General features: G+C 47.8%; 8 protein-coding genes across 8 annotated transcripts; 4 read left to right on the forward strand and 4 right to left on the reverse strand.

Moving 5' to 3' along the window:
• Window positions 1–519: 519 nt before the first annotated feature.
• On the reverse strand, window positions 520–1,062 carry BKA55DRAFT_477584 (uncharacterized protein; the record flags this gene model as incomplete). Its single annotated transcript, XM_046186178.1, has 1 exon — window positions 520–1,062. A coding segment is annotated over one exon (543 nt), but the record flags the coding sequence as incomplete, so codon positions are not given.
• Window positions 1,063–1,490: 428 nt separating this feature from the next.
• Window positions 1,491–2,361, reverse strand: BKA55DRAFT_565958 (uncharacterized protein). Its single transcript, XM_046192563.1, has one exon. The coding sequence runs from the start codon at window positions 2,294–2,296 to the stop codon at window positions 1,634–1,636; it is 663 nt and encodes a 220-aa protein (XP_046049831.1). The 5' UTR covers window positions 2,297–2,361; the 3' UTR covers window positions 1,491–1,633.
• A 291-nt stretch (window positions 2,362–2,652) lies between these two features.
• On the reverse strand, window positions 2,653–3,750 carry BKA55DRAFT_593278 (uncharacterized protein; the record flags this gene model as incomplete). Its single annotated transcript, XM_046195529.1, has 1 exon — window positions 2,653–3,750. The coding sequence occupies one exon, from the start codon at window positions 3,748–3,750 to the stop codon at window positions 2,653–2,655; it is 1,098 nt and encodes a 365-aa protein (XP_046049832.1).
• Window positions 3,751–4,177: 427 nt separating this feature from the next.
• On the forward strand, window positions 4,178–6,799 carry BKA55DRAFT_726492 (uncharacterized protein). Its single transcript, XM_046201134.1, has 3 exons — window positions 4,178–5,102; window positions 5,167–5,651; window positions 5,770–6,799. The coding sequence occupies exons 1-3, from the start codon at window positions 4,369–4,371 to the stop codon at window positions 6,351–6,353; spliced, it is 1,803 nt and encodes a 600-aa protein (XP_046049833.1). The 5' UTR covers window positions 4,178–4,368; the 3' UTR covers window positions 6,354–6,799.
• A 216-nt stretch (window positions 6,800–7,015) lies between these two features.
• BKA55DRAFT_511268 (fungal-specific transcription factor domain-containing protein) lies at window positions 7,016–8,550 on the forward strand (the record flags this gene model as incomplete). The annotated part of the gene is made up of 3 exons (XM_046187689.1): window positions 7,016–7,172; window positions 7,247–8,461; window positions 8,519–8,550. 3 exons carry the CDS (start codon window positions 7,016–7,018, stop codon window positions 8,548–8,550), a joined length of 1,404 nt encoding a protein of 467 aa, XP_046049834.1.
• Window positions 8,551–8,702: 152 nt separating this feature from the next.
• On the reverse strand, window positions 8,703–10,159 carry BKA55DRAFT_593280 (arginase family-domain-containing protein; the record flags this gene model as incomplete). The annotated part of the gene is made up of 6 exons (XM_046195530.1): window positions 8,703–8,834; window positions 8,894–9,312; window positions 9,365–9,594; window positions 9,644–9,727; window positions 9,781–9,968; window positions 10,019–10,159. 6 exons carry the CDS (start codon window positions 10,157–10,159, stop codon window positions 8,703–8,705), a joined length of 1,194 nt encoding a protein of 397 aa, XP_046049835.1.
• Window positions 10,160–10,547: 388 nt separating this feature from the next.
• Window positions 10,548–12,474, forward strand: BKA55DRAFT_565964 (mate-domain-containing protein). Its single transcript, XM_046192564.1, has one exon. The coding sequence runs from the start codon at window positions 10,940–10,942 to the stop codon at window positions 12,410–12,412; it is 1,473 nt and encodes a 490-aa protein (XP_046049836.1). The 5' UTR covers window positions 10,548–10,939; the 3' UTR covers window positions 12,413–12,474.
• Window positions 12,475–13,022: 548 nt separating this feature from the next.
• BKA55DRAFT_593282 (amino acid/polyamine transporter I) lies at window positions 13,023–14,693 on the forward strand (the record flags this gene model as incomplete). The annotated part of the gene is made up of 3 exons (XM_046195531.1): window positions 13,023–13,310; window positions 13,362–14,472; window positions 14,524–14,693. 3 exons carry the CDS (start codon window positions 13,023–13,025, stop codon window positions 14,691–14,693), a joined length of 1,569 nt encoding a protein of 522 aa, XP_046049837.1.
• Window positions 14,694–15,212: the final 519 nt, after the last annotated feature.

Consider the following 15,212-nt stretch of genomic DNA (forward strand, 5'->3'; position numbering starts at 1 on the left):
ACCGGCTGTTATGGTTTTGCAAGCGCAGTAAGGTGTTGCGACCTTAGGGCCACCGTAATTGAAGAAAGGGTAAGGGCCCGTGAAGGTCTCAGTAGACTCTGTGGTGGTAGTTGTTGTTGCCTCTGAGGTGGTGGTGATGAACGAGGTTCTGAGAGTCGTAGATAACTCGGTTGTGGTTGTCTCTCCAGTTGACTCAGCAGTTGACTCAGCGGTGGAGGACTCCGAAGTCTCACGAGTGCTAGCTTCAGTAGTCTGGGTGGTAGTAGGGGCGGCTGAAGGCTCGGTGGTAATGGTATCGGATGCAAAAGTTGCAGACGAAGTAGTAGCTTCTTCAGTTGAGCTAGGCCCAGCTGAAGTCGTATCTGTGAAGCCATCTCCCACCAAGAATTTGGCATTGGGATTGTCTTCACGCTTCATGAGGCCTGCAAGCGGGTCCATCGTATCACCGAATGGGTTCCAGAAATCTTGCTCTATCACCCTCCTGTCCTCGACCCAGAGTCTCCATTGATCGACAGCCAGTCCCGGGCCGTGGGGTCTTGCTTGCTTATACAACGGTGCTCCGTTTGCAATCTTAGCCCCAGCGTTGAGGAGCATCTGCACCGTTTCGACAGTACCCATTACCGCTGCAGTCTCGAGCGCCTCGCAGGAGCTTGTTTCTGGTCCGCCATAACGGTCGCGATTTTCATGTTTGTCAAGATTCGGATCTACGCTGTTCTCGAGAAACCAGTCAAGGAGAGCATCATTGCCAGCGCGGATAACGGACGGGAGCAGGACAGACCCGTAGAAGCCAGGCGTATTGACAGCCCACCCGTGCTGTAGAAACAGTTCGAATAAGGGCATTTGCTGGTCTTTTGGAGCTTCCAAAGCCCATGTTGGAGTTCTTTTTGTGATTGGCGCTCCAGAGTCGAGTAGATAGCGCGCGACATCAACGTTGCCGCTACCCAAGGCATTGACAAGACCTTCATGAAGGAATGCTGGGGTGCGAGTTTGAGAGGTAACAACGGATTCGACAGTAGGTAAATCACCTTCTACACAGGCCGTGCTCAATTGGACAAAATCGAGCTGTGAGAAAGCATAGCCGTCGAAAAACATCAGATCGCCGGGCTTATTGATGGGAATATCATCGTGAGAAGTGGCCATACGATTGTGTCGCTGTTCTGGTGTCATTCGCTGAAGCTCGTTGAATTGGCGCTGGGCCATGGCGAAGGCCATTCGTAGCATTCCAGGAGCCATGTTCTGCTGCTGCTGTTGTCGCATCACCATCTGCCGCCCCCTCAATGCGAGAGATTCCCGAGTTTGCCCTGACGACATTGTTCTGGTGAGTTTATACTTGTTAAGTCAACTTAAGTTGTGGCTGTTCTAAGTTGCCTTACAGGGCTGAGGATCCGGTGGTTTTGTGCTGTGCTCAGCTGACGTAGTGCTGTACATGAGTTTATCGATAGTGAAAGAGAAGGATTCTTAAGTCCTTTCCAAAAGGCCTAGAAGTGATCTGCTTTTTTATTTTTAACATCAGACTTTACTAGTGGAAAACGTCAACTTTTGACCATAAACATACATTCATTTCAACAAATACATGGCAAGTATTTGTATTGGCGCAATTTTCGATGAAGAAACCGTGAAATTATTATAACCATCAAAATTGCACAATGAATGAGGCTAGTCCAGCCATAAATATGGCACCCAACATACGGACAGCACTTGATCCAGCCCCGTTGGTTTCCTTTGGTGCCGCAACATCAGTTGAAGTGCTAGTTGCCATAGCTTCGGTACTGCTAACCTCAGTTTCACTTCCAGTAGCTTGGGTAGCACTAGAATCTTTCGTCGTTGTAACTTGAGATGCCGCTTCAAGCAGGTCCTGACCCTTGGTGATGACGATCGGCAGCGTATCAAACTTCAGCCCAAACTCCTTCGTGATACTTCCAAAGCCAGTAGCGGTTTCCGTAATTCCGTCTTCTCCAGTTTCCTTCGGCAGCAGCATAGTCGTACAAGTCTGAGGCGTGCCGCTGCTCACAAGGCACTCAACAGAACTGACGCCGCCCAGATCATTCAAACCTAACATCCAATGAAACGTGCCAGTTGAAGCTGCGCCAGCTGGAACAGTTTTTCCTCCCCACGGTCCTACTACGATGGTGTTGTTGTACCCAGATGACTTGCATTCTGCTGAGACTTCGTCAGGACAAAATAACTGCAGTGTTGTTGCTGTAGAATCGGCGGCGATGACTGCGGCTGAGGGCGTGCGCTCTTTGTAGACAGCAAAGGGAAGTATGAAAACTGATGTTGTGAGTGCTGATGACATTTTAGTGATATAACGATTGACGACAGTGGGATGTTGATGATGAAGAGTCCTGAGTGGGAGTGGTCAGGTTTTAAGGGAACAAAGAGGCGCAAGGACATCGGCGAATTCTTAGAATGGAAAGTCAACCCATCATTCTAATTGGTCAATTATAAGCACTAAGAATAAGAAACGCTGCTAAGACTAAGCTAGGCTGGTAATTTCCGGTTGTTGGTTAAAGCCGGCTAATATGATCTTATTCACTGCTTCACGATCAATCGGAATTCCGCTATGATACATGCTCTCAATCTAAATCATCTTGTAACATGCCACCCCCCAGTAATCACAGATGGAGATAAATCCTGAGCCACGGTCTCTTACTAGTTTATAATAAGAGAAGCAATCACAGCTATTGCCACAACTCCCAGAACACAGGCAGCACTCGATCCAGCCCCATTCGTTTCCTCCGGTGACGCTGTATCAGTTGAAGTTGCTGTAGCCTCTGTACCCAACCCAAGTAGCTCCTGACCAGCAGTGATGACGATTGGCACACGCGTAAAATGCGTTTCCAGCGAGAACCCTGCACCCATATTTGTCGCAGTAGCAGTGGCTGTATACTCAAAGCCTTCTTGAATATCCGAAGGCATAGTTTCCAGCGGTACAAATGAAGACGTGCAAGTCTGAGGCATGCCACTACTCATGAGACACTTGACAGAGATGACGTCTCCCGTATCACTATTGGAAAGGTACCAATAAAACGTGCCTGTCGATGCTGAGCCTTCTGGAACAACAGTACTAGCCCATGGTCCGACGACAAAGGTGTTACTATATTTATATGGGCAATCGGACTTGACGGGGCACCCGAGATCGATTGTTGTTGCCGTAGGGTTAGCGCTTATAACCGAGCCGGTTAGAGTTGCCATGTCATATTCATCTGCCTTGCGAATGAAAAGGATCTGGGTGACTGGTGAAATTGTTCCGGATGAGGGCTTGCTGGATGTTTCTGTAGCTGTAGCAAGAAAATCACTCCCCAGATGCTCTTGACCAGAGGTGATGACGACCGGTATCTGAGTGAGATCCACCATATCCTCCGTATCTGTCACAGTCCAACTATGGCGCGTCCAATGATGATCTTTTTCCCACGTCGTGTATCCCAGCGGAATCTGAAGGCCAGTACAAGTCTGACGTATGCCGGAGCTCATGAGACACTCATAAGATATCGCCTCCCTTTCGACTTCAAACAGCCACTGGAACGTTCCTGTGGATGGCAATCCTTCTGGAACGACTGTACTGGCCCATGGCCCAACCACGAAGGTATTCGTGTAGGCTTGGTCACAATCCATTTTCGGATGGCTTGGACATTCCAGCCCGATTGTTGTTGCTGTTGGGTTGGCGTCTATAACTGAACCTGTTGGTCTTTCCATAGCGTAAAGGAACATGGAAATGACGTTGACCGTCGTTGTAACCGCGGATGACATTTTGAACATAGATGTGCACGTAGTGCAAGTTCCTCCTATAAGTATAAAATCTTGATGTATGTTTCTTTTGGACAAGGGTTAAGTAGCTGCTGGGTAGGAGGAACATCCAGTGGAACTCGTGAGTTTTATAGAAACGGAAAATTATGAAGCCGTCGGTGATCTCCAAGAAGGGAAGTTCGAATCTATTGATTTCCATTGGTTCATTCAGCGCCAAGAAGAAAAAGCCACTGCCAAGATCATGATCTGTTGTTGGTTAAAACCGGCTAATCGTCCGAAGAGAGACAAGTTGAATCTCTTTCTGGTTCGTTGGCTCCCTCCCGAGTAATGAAAATTCACATGCTGTTCAAACTGAACGAGCCCGAGAATTACAAGCCCGTACGATTATTGGTTACATTTGTCTAAGACGTCAAATCTTTATCCGTCATATATCTGGTGTCATTGATCACTGATTGAGGCTCCAGGACTTCCCCCGACAGCCCTTCGCGAGAGTTAGCAACATATCGGATCTATTGATCACACAGATTCGAGTTTCTCAATCTATGTTACACAGGAAGAAGCAATACTTCTAGGGCTTTCTACTCAATTGAAGAACTCATTAGCCAATCGCTAGAACCCATTATGCATGCTATCGATAATCTCAGCCCTCCGTGTTACCATGTTGGCTCGGCACCAGCGCACAATATTTCTAGAGATATAATTCCCCTTTCTCTGTCATCAAATCTTTCTCTTGTGTCAACCATCCCCTCAATGACAATGTCTTCCCAGCGCGCGAGCTTCACATCGCTCTCGAACGAGCTGATAGCTCAAATCTTCGAACTCAGCCATGTCTCAGATCATTCCAACCTCGCAATGACATGCCGTCGTCTCAATGAAGGTGGCCAGCCCACACTGATCCGACACCAGAAGGCTTTCCAAGAATACAACCTCGTGTCCGATTTTTTGCCTCTGACTATACCCTCAGTTCTACAGAAGGTTGTTCGAGACCCATATGTTGCCTGGAATATACGTTCCATCGAGATCTGGGGCGATCGTCCGAGCTGGCGTTGCTGGGGAGCGTTCCGGCTCGAAGAGCCAGAAAACAGAGTATATAATAGGTTAGAATGGCCACCGTACTTTGAGAGCCCGACCGTTGAAGACTGTATCCCGTCCGATGAAGACCTAGAGCTGTATCTGAATCTCTTGAAAGAACAAGCTCATTTACCCCCAATGGAAGTGGAAGATGTGAGAGAAAGTCATTTCCTTGGAGGGATAGATTGCTACTACAAGCTGCTATTGATTCTGCTATGCCCTCGTCTGCGTAGTCTGAAAAATTTGAGACCTGAAGACAAAGGATATAATTGTGACGAAGCCAGGTACGTTTCTCAGTCATTCGCCAGCATGGCCAAAGAGCTTGGAATCTTCTAACCCAACTCGTAGTCCTTCTATACAGGTGGTCTCCGAAGCCATTGCGAGGAGCTGGTACCTTGATTCATGGGCACCTGGTCTCCGAAGTCTCCGAGAAGTCGCCCTCGGCCTCCAAGCCGACTTGTGGTTTCAATTCAATGAGGAGTTCCAACGCTGCAAGAATCAAGCATACAGCGACATAGTCTGTCGAAGAATAACTATATTACCATGCGTTGAATATGTATACTTCGAATGCATAGAACTGTCCTTATTCTCGGACGGACCCACCCTGAGGGACTTGGTATACGACTTGTTCGATACAATTCGCTATGTCAACTATGAGACGGTTTATTCTTCCATCGAACATATTTTCCTGGGTGGCGTTGCCGACCCCGTTAACGACCCTGCCACCTCTGCCACCGACAGAAGACCGACAATCCGCGAAAACCCGGAAACCTTGTTTACAAATATTAAGGCTCTCAAATCTCTCACTGTGGGTGAATATTCGGACGGATTCTGTATGGACGCTCAGAAGGCACTCCTGCGTCATAAGGGGGCCATCTCTGGAGAGTTTGATAGAATACCGCCCTTTTAAAGAGAACTGCGGGCTCTTTTCTCCCTACTTCATGACTCCAGCTTGGACAAAGTTGTCCAAACTGTCCGTCAGCGTCATTCGATTTATAGAAACGGGCTTCCACATCTTTGATCTAACCCCAGCGAAGATGCGACGAGCATTAGATTATAGGAATGATTTAAAGGTATTATTCAAGGACGTCGTTAAAACTGCATTTCCTACTAGCTCAGAAGTGATCTTTTTGCAAAAGGCCTTCAGTGAGTATAAGAAGTTGGACATGGAATGTTTGGAGGAAATTCTGATTGCAGTCGTGCAATGCGACGATGCTTACCCAAGGCTCAAGGTCCTATGTCTAGAGCAGGCTGAAGATGGATATCGAAGGCACGCCAATGACTACAGTTTCTCGAAGCTAGTCGATGTTGCCTGGGAGCGCCGAATTGACGTATACGTGCGGGGAAACACTAGGACGCGGTTGCATCAGCTCGATCTTCCCGAGCCACCAACCCTGACATCGCTGGAGAGGTTGCGGCCACAAGCTCAGGCTGCCAAAACGGTATTCTGTCCTTTTACTGGAGTGAGAAGAGTCATCAGATATGAGAGCGAGGATGAAACGGGGGATGCTGAAACTCTGGTCCTTAGAGAGTAGAGAGAGGACGAAAAGGGAAGCTGGAGAAAACACCGACTGACGGCGCTTTTGCAATGGAGAGGTGGACTTGAACATTCACAAAGGAAGAACATATTGATATGGCTATTTGCGTGGATTCGAGATCAAAAGGAAGCTATTGAAGGAGGCAACCTGGACTTGTAGCTATTCTCTTCAGCATGATTGACCGAAGTGATTCTAGATGAAGAAGTTCTATATGTTTATTCTTCAAAGTTCCCAGGATCTCATGATGGGGAAGCAGATTTTCTTCGCTGAGATTCAACAGTGAATTGCTCCCGTACCCGCGTTATACTCGAACAGTCAGGTCCCACTTATCTGTAGCTATCACGACAAACCTCAGCACAAACAGCCATCGAGCCATCAGGGACGAATACGGTAGAAAAGACGATATTCATGATCAAATTTTTCTATTGAAGCATTTGATACTGTAAAAAGCAGGTAAACTTCCTTAGGAACAGCCGATTTCAAGCTGTGATCGGGATAGGAAAGATAAGCCCGCAGTATATCTTATCATCCAATCAACGACTTTGTTCTTATCGCGAACATTGAACCATTTAATACCCTGTTACCCCAGACTTTCAGCCTGCAAATTAATTGCCCGCTTCGATCGACTGTTACCAATACTCATGTGATTACCAAAGCACATGACAGGGATACGATCACGAAAAGGTTGTGGTGAGTGCAGAAAACGAAGGCGCAAGTGTGACGAAGTGAAGCCGAGATGCGGTCAATGCGTCTCGAATCATCGGAGCTGCAAATATGAGCTGAGGCTTGTTTGGAGTCCGGGAGTACAGAATAGGCGTAATGGTATGTGAAACGAAGAAATCGAAGTAAAACCACTTGCTGACCTCATTCAAAAGGTTCAAATAGCTCAGTAGGTTTCAGCGGCACCTTGAAACTTGACCCAGAACAGGACAGCTCCGTATCATTGATACCTGAGTCCCTTCCAAATGGTTTAGCGCTCCCAAGGCGATACAAGAAGCTGCTGCATCACTTTGCTGAAGGGGTTCTGGCATCATTGTCCAGCCATCCGACCATTCACGATGACTTTCGTCGTGGCCTCATGCCCACCATGCTTGAATCTCCTCACCTCCTGTCTGCCAGTCTTGCATTATCGGCTGCGAGCTTTGAGTCAAGAGGTATGAAAGAAGTCGAAGGAACAAGCACATCTCGAATAATGGAGCACCTGCAGTCTTCGGGTTTGCCATTGTTGAGATCAGCACTGGCACAAGGACAACAGAGCGAGATTCTCATCGCAACATGTCTGATCTGGTGTCTGGCGGACGTCTTTTCCGGTCAACAGGGAATGTTCAGGTGGCCAATACACTTACAGGGCATCAAAGCTCTTCTTCACGGTAGTCGGGATTATCAAAGATTCGTTACGGGAGATATGGCTTTGAGATCCGCTATGAAGCACCTCTTCATGCTTTATCGGAGTTTAGAGACTCTGCCTCACGTACCGACCATAACATCTGGAAAGGTCAACTTCGTTGTTAGCTCGAATGCAGAGTATAGCCACCAGATCGATGGATTCCTGGGATATAGCGAAGAACTCCTCGACATATTACAACAGATCAATGCATCAACGCCAGGATCTGGGTCGGAAACATCCGCTGCAGATGCGGATGCCCTACTCGGCAAGCTCAACGCTATGATTAGGCGCGATGTTAAGTCTCCACCTGGCGTCTCGATCTCCTCACTTTCATCACAATCAGGTCGCGACTTTGCACTTTGCAACAAAGTCTTCCAACAGGCTACATTGATACAGCTATATCGACAGTTATACGACTTGCCCTCATCTTCGCAACCTATACAGGGTGCTATTCAGACTATCAACGGAATGATTAGCAACATGGCGCAAGGCGAGCCATGTAACACCTGGGTTGCAATGGCCATGCCTCTGTTCACTGTTGGCTGCGAGGCCTACAAAGAGGAGCAGAAGGCTTTCATCCTTGATAAGATACACAAACTTGAGATTTGTATCGGGTCGTTACACGTCAAGGTGATTGAGCAGGCGCTCAAAGACATTTGGAAAATCAGAGAGGATTGCAACGATTTTGAGGGGAATTTATGTGCTAGCCACTTGCTTGGTAAGTTCTCACTTGATCCTTCATCAAGAACACGGCTGATCCAACTTGAATGATTAGAAAAGTTGTCATATAATATTGTTTTGTTTTGAAGGCCTCTGACTATACATCACGATCTCAGATCGAACACATCAAGCGTCTATACCATCCTATCTGTAATCAATCTGTATGCGTGACGATATCTAAACTCTTCGTCGAGTTATCCGCTCCACTGTTTCCGAATGCCTATTCGATGATGGTTCCTCTACAGCTCTTCTTCCTTCTTGCCCTCAACCATTCGGCTGAGAGGCCCCTTCTTGACCATGATAGACATGACCTCGTAGAGAACGTCAGCAGCCGCCATGGTCGTGTGCTCAGCGTTGGTGTCGTAGGCAGGCTAACACACGTATTCGTTAGTCTAGACTCTGGATCTCTTCTCACGTTGATTAAACTTACAGCAACCTCAACAATGTCTGCAGCAATGAGGTTCAAACTTTCCAATCCTCGAATAATGGTTCGAAGCTCTCGGGTAGACCAGCCTCCAGTCTCCGGAGTACCGGTAGCAGGCGCGAAAGCTGGGTCAAGAGTATCGATGTCGATAGACAAGTAAACAGGGCGATCAGTACCCACGCGCTTGAGAATCTTCTCGATGATACCGTCGGTGCCAATGGTATCGATTTCTCGAGCCTCCACGATCTCGAAACCACAATAACCGTCATTATCATAGTCGCTTGGGCCACTGAGTGTAGTTCTGATACCAGCATGAATGTTGGTATCATTGCGGAGCAGGCCTTCCATAGCGGCATGGTAGAAGTACGTGCCGTGGTTGATGGCAGCGACCTCTGAAGGGGAGCCACCAAAGACCTTGGGTTTCCCTAAAAATCAGTTAGCATGTATAGACAAATTATAAAGACCTGTATTACATACAGGTGTCAAGATGACTGTCGAAGTGAATCACAGTCACAGGTCCATAGGCACGGTTAATGGATCGAAGAAGAGGCAGAGTGATCGTATGGTCACCGCCAAGAGTGATGACTCGAGGAAGAGTCCTGCTATTCAGGGCTGGACCAGACTTGTCTGCATCTGTGGCTGGTGGGCGAGAGAGGATGTTGTAGTGGCCTTCCTCGATTTGCCGAAGCGCCCACTGATTATCATACCTTGGGGTCATTAGAACAAGGGCACAAGGAATTGGGAGACCAGACTTACGACGTAACTGGGATATCACCACAGTCGAGGACTGTCGCCCAGCTGTTGAACGGGTTGGTAGCCAGAGGAACATTGTAACCTCCACTATTGATCAAGTCAGTGTTTGTGTTTGGTAGGCAATACGAAGGCTGGCTTACTAAAGGTTGAGTCTTCGAGAACCTTGTCGGATACCAGAAGGCCCAAAGCGAGCACCAGGTCTGTAAGAAGTACCTGTATCAAACGGAGCACCAATGAAAGCAATGTCATACTTGATGCTGTTCGCCTTCAAGCATGGCTGATATGGCAGACGTCCGAAGGTGCTGATACCGGAAAAGACGGAGTCGGCCTAGACTTTATCAGCTTGATTTGCCACAACCGGAGCCATTTGGTACTTACCTGAGTGCCGCCATCGCCAGGCAGGGTATTGTACCAAAGACCTTGGTGAGGACCTGACATAGGCTCTTGATCATGGCCATGGTCACCATGGGCGACAGCCACAGAGGCAAGGCTGAGCGGAATGAGGGACTTGAACAACATTCTGAGGGTAAGTTAGGAGAGTACTGTTAAGAATGTTGTATCATGTAAATGGTAGAATCACAGCGAGTATTTATGTCATGTCACAGCTCGGCTTCCGGAGACCTTCAGATCAGGATCACAGTTACATTCGTGCCAACCACTGGTCCATTATTTCACCAACGTAATTCCATCGACCAACTAATTTCTCTTCCTACAAAGTCATATCATCACAAACATCTCCCGCAGAAATCATCACCACTTACAACATCAATATCAACGGGCGTCCAAGAAGCGCGTAAATATCTATAATAGGCTAGTCTGGGGTAAATTCCTCGATGCAGCTAGAAACAGATCGGCACCCCGCAACCTCCGCATTCTTATCATGGCTAAGTTGCCAAATTGAGTAAACCTATGATAAGTCTTGATAAGCTTCTTGTACGACGATGACTTCTCGTTGACGTTGTGCAAACCAATATTGTGTTACGTTGGAGGAAGCTGATGATCGTGAGGTTGCAAACCCCACAGTCTAACGAAAATGGCGCGTTGCAGTTGAATATGCCGACATCCCACTATGACTGCAAGCTTATCAGTAGTTCTGTGTTGGCATTACTGTTACCAAATTGTGATAATGACTCTTACCGAATTTGACCGGTGACTTGAAGGTCGAATTCAAGTAATTGAGAAGGCCTGTTCAGCCCCCCCGAGTTTGGCTGACTTTTGCTGAAGTCCTGATCCCTCTTTTTACATCACCAAGACCTTTCTCCAGGACAAGTCGCCAGAAACACACGATAAACAAGCAAAATGGCTCCTCAAGCTCAGGCTCGTCGGCCTCACTTCGAGTCTTTCCCAGACGAAGAAACCCCTTTGATCCAACCGATACAAGACCCTTCGATCGACTCCAAGAGTCGTTCACCATGGCTCGACGAAACTGTCCTACTTGTCAAAGCCTCTGTGCCAGTCATACTAGCCTACATGCTCCAGAACAGTCTTCAAACAGTTTCCATCCTCATGGTTGGACGTCTATCACCCGAAGCACTTGCGACCGCTGCGTTTTCTTACATGTTCGCCATGGCAACGGCTTGGCTCATCGCCTTGGGCGGAACAACTGCCCTCGATACGCTCGGTTCGAGTACCTTCACAAGCTCAAAGAATAAACATGATTTGGGAATATTGTTGCAGAGGGGCTTGTTCGTGTTGACGGGCTTTTATGCGGTGGTCGCGATTATTTGGTGCTTCTCTGGATATATCTTCCGGGCTCTTGGACAGGAAGACTTTATCTGTGTCCAGGGTCCCAAATTCTTGCAGTTGTTGATTCCTGGTGGCCTTGGTTATGTATGGTTTGAGGCGATGAAGAAGTTTCTTCAAGCCCAAGGGATTTATCGTCCTGGTACCTACGCACTGCTCGTCACTTCTCCCCTCAACGCTTTGCTCAACTACATCTTCATATACCCCCTTGGCTTTGGTCTGTACGGGTCACCCATCGCCACTGGCATCTCGTACTGGCTCTCTTTCTTCATATTAGTTGGCTATGCCGCTTTCGTGAAGGGGGGCGAATGCTGGGGCGGCTTTGATCCACGCAGAGCTCTCAAACATCTTGCACCCTTTGCAAAGCTTGCCTTCCTCGGTGTCATTCATGTCGGTACAGAGTGGTGGGCTTTTGAGATTGTCGCTCTTGCTGCTGGTCGTCTTGGAACAATACCTCTTGCTGCTCAGTCCGTTGTCATGACTTTGGATCAAATCATCAACACCATCCCGTTTGGTCTTGGAGTTGCCGCATCTTCCAGATTGGGCAACCTCTTAGGTCTGGGAGATCCTCTACAGGCAAGACGCTGTGCGCACGCCGCAGCTCTCCTGTCTGTGTTCTTCGGAACCGCGATCCTTGCGATCCTCATGTCTACAAAGAATGTCATCGGTCGCATGTTCAACGACGACCAAGACGTCATTTCACTTGTCGCTCACATTATGCCTTATGTGGCACTCTTCCAGATCGCAGATGGTCTGAATGGGAGTTGTGGGGGAGCTCTAAGGGGAATGGGGCGACAGTGGGTTGGGGCGCTTGTCAACTGTATTAGCTATTACGGAGGTGCACTGCCAGCTGGGATATGGCTTGCTTTCCAGGGTTGGGGTCTTTCTGGACTTTGGGTTGGACAATGTGTTGCGTTGTTCCTGGTTGGTATTCTAGAGTGGATTATAATCGCGATGTGTGACTGGAGAAAAGAGATTCAGAGGGCCGCGGATAGAATTGAGAATGGGGGCATGGAAAGTGTACACTGAGATAGATGACATGATAGACAATATTGGATATAGTCAATATCACTTTGGCATCATAAAAGCTCGGTAATTATCACCTCAAATGATCTATTCATTCGACCATTGCCTTCCCAAACCTTTGGTATACTGGCGCGGCAGATGCTGAAGCTTGAACGCGATTTCTCCGCAAGAACCATGTCGTAGCAAAGTCGTAAGATTCTGGACCGATGTAACGGTTCTGCGCCGAGATAAGGCGGAAGTCTGGAACCCCCAATTGATAAGACAAGCTGGGGTAGCAATTCTTAGTCTCGCATTTCAGCAAAACCATCTGCTCTGATAAGAAGAGCGTGGTATCGGCATCTGTCTGCCGCCTGATAAACATGGTGCTAGCCAAAATAGGGTCGCACACGCACAGAAGCTATTGAAGCCTATCTCCGTGTTACTTATCTTTGCCTCATATGGTCACGCATATATAGATACAAGTGCAGCTCAGTTGTAAATAGTGGCATACAGCGGGATTTGTGGCATATAATTGTGTGCGTTGGTATCTAAGCAGGCTTCATTCTGCCATCTTTGATCTCTGGTTCGACCAATCTCCAACACTGAAACGGTTCACTGATATCTCAAACCCGCAATGGATGTTGAGAAAGTCAATGGTGGTATCCTTGAGAAAGGGGATATTACCGAAGGAGAAACAACTGAACAAGGCTCCGTGATCAATGCATCTGGCCATACAGATCAACTTACTCGCCAGTACGGCCTTGTTGGACTCACTGGTATTGCAGTGACAGTCAACAACGCCTGGGTTGTCCTCGGCTCCTCAATATCTGTATCAATCCTTAGTGGAGGCATTTCAGGTGTCATCTATGGCCTCATAGTCGCAGTGATCTACTACACTTTCATCGGTCTGAGTATATCAGAGGTATGCATGACCTAATCCTTACTGAACTTGACCCATCTAACATCCTGATAGTTCGCTTCATCTTGCCCCAGCTCTGGCGGTGTCTACCACTGGGCTACCATAGCTGCCGGGCCCAAATGGGGTCGTGTCACGGGCTTCTATACTGGATGGATCAACTTCTACGGCTGGATGTTCGGTCTCGCATCTCTCGTTCAAGTCGCTGCGAACGCAGGTGTTCAATGTTATGCCACTCTCACACCTGGCTTCTCTCCCTCAGCATGGCATGTCTACATCGCATACCTGATTGTCATCTGGCTCAGCACCTTCGTCGTGATATTCTCGAACAGACTTGTTCCATACACTCAGAAGCTTGGACTTTTCCTCGTTGTTGCAGGTGGTCTCGTGACTATCATTATTGTCGCAGTTATGCCGTCAAAGCACGCCTCTAGTGACTTTGTCTGGAACTCGTTTCATGAGAACAACCTGACTGGCTGGAATGACGGCGTTGCGTTTATGGTCGGAATTCTCAATGGGGCTTTCACTATTGGAACTCTCGATGCCATTACTCATATGGCAGAAGAGACCAAGAACCCAAAGAAGGATCTACCTCGAGCTATCTTTCTTTACATCTCCATCGGTGGTGTCTATGCTTTGGCTTTCGCTATTGTATTGGGATACGCCATCTCCGACTTGTCTGTTCTACAAGGAAACTCTAACACATTCCCCTTGGCTGGAATCTACCGCCAAGCCACTGGAAGTGCCTCTGCTACGTTTGCCCTACTCTTCATCATTCTTATCTCATCTCTTTGCTGCGTCATCGGAACGGTATTGACCAACTGTCGTACGTATTGGACTTTGGCTCGAGACCAAGCTGTGCCCTTCTCCAGTTATTTCAGCAGAGTAAGTGCCAAGCTTGGTACGCCAGTTGAGTCAACCCTGTTCGTGGCAGTCATCGCTTCAGGTATTGGAGCAATTCCACTAGGAAGCCCTGTTGGGTTCAGTAACTTAACTGGATCGTTCATCATCATCACTACAGTGTCATATGCCATCCCTATTGTGTCGAATCTGCTCAGCGGCCGCAAGCGATTCTCGCCCGGACCCTTCCACTTGAAGAACCTGGGTTACTGGATCAACGGACTCACCATAATACTGATTGTGGTCTTTGATGTCTTCTTCTGTTTCCGTAGGTGCTCTCAAGCTTTGTTGGACTCTCACAATTGCTAACCCCTCATAGCCGTGGGTATCCCATTTGATGCAACGACCATGAACTATAACTCCGTCATTCTCTGCGGCCTTTGTTTCTTGATTACGATATGGTGGCTGGTGTCAGCCTCGAAGCATTACCCGGGACTTTCGTTTCATCAGATGTATCAAGGAGATGAAGAAAAAGAGACCGTGGCATAGGAACGCTTAAATTATACTTTGGACCCATTCTTTCATAGATAAATAAACTGTTAACATCCCTCTTCCTATTCTCCAGTTTACTGGAATGTGATCTATGTCCATCGAGTTTCGTCCCAGTCACAAGGGCTTCGCTGCCATGCGAGATCTATGGCCTCAGAGGCCGCCTCCATGTTAACGGAATCAAGCCATCCATGGTCGCGATAGATCTGCCTATACTGGATATAATATATAAGAATACATTTAAATCCCTTAATAAAACTAAAAGAGGGAGGGGCACAGGCTTGGTATTAGGTGCTACTACCAGCGGTAATTAGTACAGTAGGGTCAGGCCTCCTCGGAGGGCTCCGTTTTGGGCTGGGAGGGTAGCATGGAAAAATCATTCCAGCCAATAGGAATCGCTCCTTATCTCCCCGACGCTCCAAGGAACCAAGTTCCAGATAGGTATGTGAGACGATTTATCTCCCCAGCGTCTCGGGGAGAAAAAGTTCAGTTTACCGTATTTTAGATATATTATGGGCA

Source organism: Fusarium redolens (assembly GCF_020744475.1).
Source record: "Fusarium redolens strain MPI-CAGE-AT-0023 chromosome Unknown BKA55scaffold_7, whole genome shotgun sequence".
In the NCBI taxonomy this organism is placed as follows: Eukaryota; Fungi; Ascomycota; class Sordariomycetes; order Hypocreales; family Nectriaceae; genus Fusarium; species Fusarium redolens.

Coding starts and splice junctions, on each gene's coding strand:
- BKA55DRAFT_565958 (XM_046192563.1), bottom strand. CDS start 2,296: ATGTCATCAGCACTCACAACATCAGTTTTCATACTTCCCTTTGCTGTC.
- BKA55DRAFT_565964 (XM_046192564.1), top strand. CDS start 10,940: ATGGCTCCTCAAGCTCAGGCTCGTCGGCCTCACTTCGAGTCTTTCCCA.
- BKA55DRAFT_726492 (XM_046201134.1), top strand. CDS start 4,369: ATGCATGCTATCGATAATCTCAGCCCTCCGTGTTACCATGTTGGCTCG. Junction 5,103..5,166: donor TATAATTGTGACGAAGCCAG/GTACGTTTCTCA, acceptor CCCAACTCGTAG/TCCTTCTATACAGGTGGTCT. Junction 5,652..5,769: donor TGAATATTCGGACGGATTCT/GTATGGACGCTC, acceptor TCATGACTCCAG/CTTGGACAAAGTTGTCCAAA.